At 32.8% G+C, this 6,381-nt stretch overlaps 1 protein-coding gene across 1 annotated transcript; it reads right to left on the reverse strand.

Moving 5' to 3' along the window:
- Window positions 1–425: 425 nt before the first annotated feature.
- LOC139495513 (uncharacterized) lies at window positions 426–5,670 on the reverse strand. The gene is made up of 5 exons (XM_071283775.1): window positions 5,522–5,670; window positions 4,166–4,261; window positions 3,203–3,367; window positions 2,044–2,142; window positions 426–604 (listed from the first exon to the last, which is right to left on the reverse strand). The coding sequence occupies exons 1-5, from the start codon at window positions 5,583–5,585 to the stop codon at window positions 453–455; spliced, it is 576 nt and encodes a 191-aa protein (XP_071139876.1). The 5' UTR covers window positions 5,586–5,670; the 3' UTR covers window positions 426–452.
- Window positions 5,671–6,381: the final 711 nt, after the last annotated feature.

Raw genomic sequence — 6,381 nt, forward strand, 5'->3', positions numbered from 1 at the left:
TATTATAAATCCCAAAGGACTTAAATCTTTGACAAGTGTGCGCCTCAACAAAAAGACTGTGCGCCTTGACAATAATGAATATTATGTAAAGATCTAAAATAAATCTATACCAGAAAATTATCAATGACCCTTACAAAACTTTCTTTCATGACACAATAAAGGGAGAAAGTTCCTACATTTTCTGTCGAATCACTTGTACAAGTAAAATGAATTGAATCAATTTGAATGCTGAAATTGTTTACTCCTGTAGCTTCATCAAGTAAATATTTTTAACTTTCCCAAGTGGGACCCCTGAGACTGTATGCAAATGATTTTTTAAATTGTTTTATAGAAGCCCCCAAAAAAGGAGAACATGTTATGAACATAAACATAAACAAATTTGGCTATTTAATTGCCATTAAAATTCACATTAATTTTTACCTGTCAGTCGCCAACTGCAAACAAACATAATTTTATTTTTGGCTTTTAATATTAAAATACCTTTTGCTATACTGAAATTGTTCTAGGGCGTCCTTCCAACTCCTTGTATTTTCCTTTTCCTCACTTGAGCTAGTACGAGGTGACATTGGACTCAAAATTGATTCAGAATCAGTAGATTCTGAGCCTGCAATGAAATAATGTAAGACTGACATTTCTACAATGTGTTGTTAATTCTTTAAATTCATATATTTTGAACACTATTTTGGAATTTTTGAATCGGAATGCTAACTGATTGATTAAATTGAGTTTTATGCCATTTTCACTAGTTTTTTTTCATCGATTTTGACGGAAACCAACGGAAATAGTGGAATGTAATGTCCATATCTAAAACCATAAAGTGTATCAAGTTGGCCAAAGAACATTTAAATAACAATTTCATGAACAATATGTTCATTTTTAGCTCACATGGCCAAAATTTATTTTTGAAGATTTATAGAACTCAAACGGACTACAGCTATTGTTTTAACAGGTAAAGTAATGCTTTTGATCGAAAAAAATTGGTGCTTTTGATTTACACGAAAAAAATGTATGATGGCCGTTAATATGAACATGGATGCAAAATAATGATTAATAGCAATCACTATGTCCTTTCGACCAGGTTTGGTAACCAGAGGCTCTCCAAGAGCCTGTATCGCTCACCTGGGCCATGACTTGTTGACAGCAGCTATCTTGGCTCAAACTGTATCTACCAGACACAAAAAGGGACAGTCCAAAAACTACTGTAACAAAGAAGATCTTTAAAATACATTTCCAAATTGATGTTAAACTATGTTCCCCACTGGCCGCCATCTTAGATCAAATACAGACCTGTCAGTCATAATATTTAAAGGGGATTACCCAAGGACTATTGTGACTATGTTTGGTTCCAATTGGCTGAGTAGTTTCAGGAGGAGACTTTCCCCATAGGGTCCAATGTTAAACTATGTTCCCTGCTGGCGACCATCTTGGATTAGGCGCGGAGCCGCGCAGACACAATTTTTAAAGGTAACCACCCAAGGACTATTGTGACCAAGTTTGGTTCCAATTGGCCCAGTGCTTTCAGAGTAGAAGATCTTTGAAAAAAGTTTACGCCGGACGCAAAGTGATGGCAAAAGCTCACCCTAGCATAGCCAGGTGAGCTAAAAATGATTAAATCAGAAAATGGGATTCCCAGTAGTACAATAGTAAACCTGTGGCCTAAACTTCACCCTTTTTTGACTTATATAAATAGAAATGGCTTCATCATGAGTTTTACTAAAATTATCTATATACCTCAAAATTACTCCCGTACTATCAGCATAAGCCATGGATCTGTAAAATTAGCCATGACACTGTAAAATTATACATTTTTAAGGCATCCTGCTGAGAAAATGGCTAATGTTAGGGAGTCACATAGCAGTGAGCCTTTGATCTTTAAGTCTTACAAAAAATGTCTACTTTTATAGATCCATGGCTTAAAATCTACAGGTACAAAATTTCTACCACAGACAAATCAAAAGACATTCTGTTTCCTGAACTGTGGCATATCACATGAAAGCAGGCTGTTTAGAAATAAAATAGACAGCATTTAACATAATCTCATACCTTCATCTACAGACGATGTTTCAAAAATGGCATTATTCTTTTCTTTTCTTTGTTTGACATCCTGACTGGATTTAGCAGAATTTAAACTAGAATCAGCACCTGCAATGAAATTATTACTTTAGTATAACATTACAAACTAGAGGAAGGGATCTTTCAATCCGACACAGGAAGATTATCATTTAGGGAAAAATAATTAAGGATGTTCGCGTGTGACGTCACGTTTCTGACTCTTGGAAAATATTTTGTAAGTCATAAGAAATCTATTAAACTTTTCGAATGACTTATTTCAAAGGTTTATACAGTAAAATATTTTAAAAAGTTAAATATTCCTTCCACAATTTTTTAATACATGTACTGTATACTGTTTTCCCAATTTATTTCCGATGAAAAATCCAGAGATAAAATTTTCCTGCCAAAACTTCCTATTTTTCAAGTGATCATATCTCAAAAACAAGCACACAAACATGAAAAAATAAACTAGTTAAAAATACTAAATATATGAAAATCTTGTTATTTAATTGAACTTCAGTAGCGATTATCCTCAAGTATATTCTTTCACAGCCAGTGTCAGTCACTGTTTTGTCAGTATTTGTATTTTTTTTCCTTCAACCCCTTTAATTTGGGCCCTTGTTTCTTGAAAACGGTAGATGTTACCTCAAATATGTAGACATACCCAAGTTTTGTAATTTTATTAGTCATATATTGAAATAAACCACATTAAAACTAGAGTTACTGTGGCCTAATGGGCCACAGATACCCCCTGCAAAATTTCAATGTCTCGTCAAACAGGAAGTGGCCAATGCCACAGATATGAAAATCGCTTACACATTACAAGTCAATATGATGCTTCAGACCAAATATCAAATCATTCCTTTCATCAAGAGCTGAGAAATCCTGGACAGAAATTTAACTTCAGACGAACGGAAATGCTGAACACTATATACCACCCGCTAAAGCGGGGGTATAATAAAATCTCAGTATGCAAATAATATGTGAAAAAGCTCAAATTGGTAGATCTCTTGCATATAGTCATAAGATAAAATAGTTCCAAAATATTGGCCTTCTAATAAAAGCAAAAACTTTTTCTACCTAATGATAATCTTACTGTATGAGTGGTAATTTTAAATAATTGGCAAATGTTTACATAATTTGTTCATACCTTCATCTACAGACCATGGTTCAAGAATGGCATTATTCTTTTCTTTTCTTTGTTTGGCATCCTGACTGGATTTTGCAGAATTACTAGAATGAGGAATGGCATTATTCTTTTCTTTTCTTTGTTTGGCATCCTGACTGGATTTAGCACAATTACTAGAATGAGCACCTACAATGAAATTATTACTGAGTTAATAAATGAACATGAGACCATAAAACATATGTTCTCTTCAACTGCGATTAATTTAAATGGGCTGGATGGCCATTTCGGCAAATAATGACTAGTCAGCAGCTCTTGGGACCTAAAACGTAAGGAATCTGTTACCAAAAATACTGCAAGTGTCTTGAACCTAAAGAATCTTAAGGAATAATAATGCCAAAAATAGCTAAGGAAAGAACTACGATGGAGGGAGTTCATCCTTTGAATTTCAAATTTACATTATTTTAGATATTGTTATTATTTTATAAATAGGGTATACACATAGGACATAATCTCATGTAAAACTATACCACACCCAATAAAAATAAAGAGCATACAAGAAGCACTGTTGTATGATTTTTCCCATAGGGTCCTATGTTAAACTATGTTCGGCTGTGGCGGCCATCTTGATTTTTAGATCGGCAAAAATAGTTTTGTAGAGGTCCACCCAAGGATCATTCATGCCAAGTTTGGTCAAACTTGGCATAGTGGTTTCAAAGAAGATCAATGTTAAATGTGGACGGACGGACGCAAAGTGGTGGCAAAAGCTCACAAGACCCTTCCGGTCATGCAAGCTAAAAATATTAAAGACCAACCAGCCGTAAATTTTTGGCATTTCCGGAATTTTTTCATAACTTTTCGGGAACAGAACTGCGAATTATTTTCAGTAAACAAAATTGCAGCGGTGAAAATGGAGCAATGCTAATCTTTTTAGCATGTTCTGTCTGTTGAATTCATTACCCATATGCTTACATATTTTGTTCATACCTTCATCTACAGATGATTTCTCAAGAGTGGAGTTATTCTGTTCTTCTCTTTGTTTGGCATCCTGACTGGATTTAGCAGAATTACTAGAATTAGCACCTACAATGAAATTATTAGCAAGTGTTATATTACAAAAAATCAAAAGCTGGCGTCTAAACACCAAGAATGCACCAATTTTTCTGTGTGATTTTTTTGTGTCACACAAAAATTCTTAATGAAATTTATTATGTACATGTACAAAATATATAATATTAAATAACAAGCACATAATCTTAAACACCAAGAACCTGTCAGTCTTTTCCAACATCAAGGCTGGTGCATTATATTTGATTATCGGTTTGCTCTGTACTGGCTTTTAGTGAACTGATTGTTGGCGTTCTCAAGGTGCTTAAAGCCTTTATTTTCTATTTTGTTCTTTAAGGAATTAAGACCAGAATCAAATAAAATTGCATTTATTTTGTAGTATATAAAAAAAAATGCCTTCTGAGTCCTTTTACACACGAATCAAATAAATATTATGCATTTTGTATTGTAGTTGTATAAAAAATGCCTTCTGAGTCCCATTATACTGTAATATCATACTGTACCATACATGTATTTTTAGAATCAAGAATGGAATGCAATTTTTTTGTAGTTTTTAATATCTGCATGACCATAACACATTTTTGTCAATTGTGTATGATGCGCAAAAGCGCTGCGCTTAATACGAAAAATGTTCACACGGTCCAAGCTTTTACACTGTTGAATTCAGTCCTTATAATTACAATCGGAATCATGAAAAATAAAACTAATTACAATTCAAAGAAATTGAAGTTGAAACTAAAAAACATTTTTCTTACTTGGAATTACTTAATGCAATTGTTGTTTAGAACGACGTCGTCATTAGCACTTGCTGGTGAATTTCATTTAGATATGAAACATCATTTGATTGGTGACGTAAAGGTCTATAAACCAATCAGATTGTTCAGAAATAATGAAACGCACATCGAATGTGATAATTACTCGTAAAGGACTTTTAATTTTTTAAGAAAAAAATTATAAATGAAAAAAAAGGTGTTATAACAATAGTATGGCATGAAATCTGTACCATAATGTGGCCTAAATTTTTTTTGGCCATATAACAAAACTAATCAGCCCTCAAAGTAGAAATTTTTTCAAGGTGGCCTTTTGGCCACCAATCATAAAATTTTAGTGGCCAATTGTTAATTTTAGTTGCCAAATTAACATAAATCAAGTATTTTTTCCAAAAAGTTAGTGGCCAGCTGGCCACCAACAGTTGAGTTTTGGTGGCCAATCTCAAAATTTAGTAGGTTTTGGTCACCATTTAGTAGACAAAATTGAGGGCTCAGCTAATGTTACCATTTTTCTCTGACTGTTTTTCTGTTTCTGTTTGTTTTGTCACAGAGTTTATGATTTCATCCATGTTTGTTTCCAGATGTTTTCTGTCTTCTGAAAAAAAAAGGAAATAATTTCATAGTGTTTTGAAAAGGGGACCACATAAACAACATTCCTCCATAGTTTAAGTTACACAATTGGAAATAAGCTTTAAGCTTTAATTGGTTATCCTTGAGTTAACTCAACTTAGGCATTGAAAATTCAATAAGTAAGTAAATTTTATTGCAAGGTAGCTCACTCCACATTTTGGAATTTTGGAATACGAAAAATGTTCACACCGTTCAAGCTTTTACACTATTGAATTCAATCCTTATAATTACATTCGGAATCATGAAAAATAAAACTAATTACAATTCAAAGAAATTGAAGTTGAAACTATAAAACATTTTTCTTGTTTGGTATTACTTAACGTATTACTTGGTATTACTTGTTGTTTAGAACGACGTCGTCATTTAAGCACTTGCTGGTGAATTTCATTAAGATATGAAACATCATTTGATTGGTGACGTAAAGGTCTATAAACCAATCAGATTGTTCAGAAATAATGAAACTCACATCAAATGTGATAATTACTCGTAAAGGACTTTTAGTTAAATTTTTAAAGAAGAAATTTTTAAATGAAAAAAGGTGTTATAACAATAGTATGGCATGAAATCTGTACCATAATGTGGCCTCAAAATTTTTAAGCCATATAACAATGCATTAAGGAAGAACCAATGTTACCATTTTTCTCTGACTGTTTTTCTGTTTCTGTTTGTTTTATCACAGAGTTTATGATTTCATCCATTTTTGTTTCCAGATGTTTTCTGTCTTCTGAAAAAAAA

Source organism: Mytilus edulis, chromosome 11 (genome assembly GCF_963676685.1).
Source record: "Mytilus edulis chromosome 11, xbMytEdul2.2, whole genome shotgun sequence".
Lineage (NCBI taxonomy): Eukaryota > Metazoa > Mollusca > Bivalvia > Mytilida > Mytilidae > Mytilus > Mytilus edulis.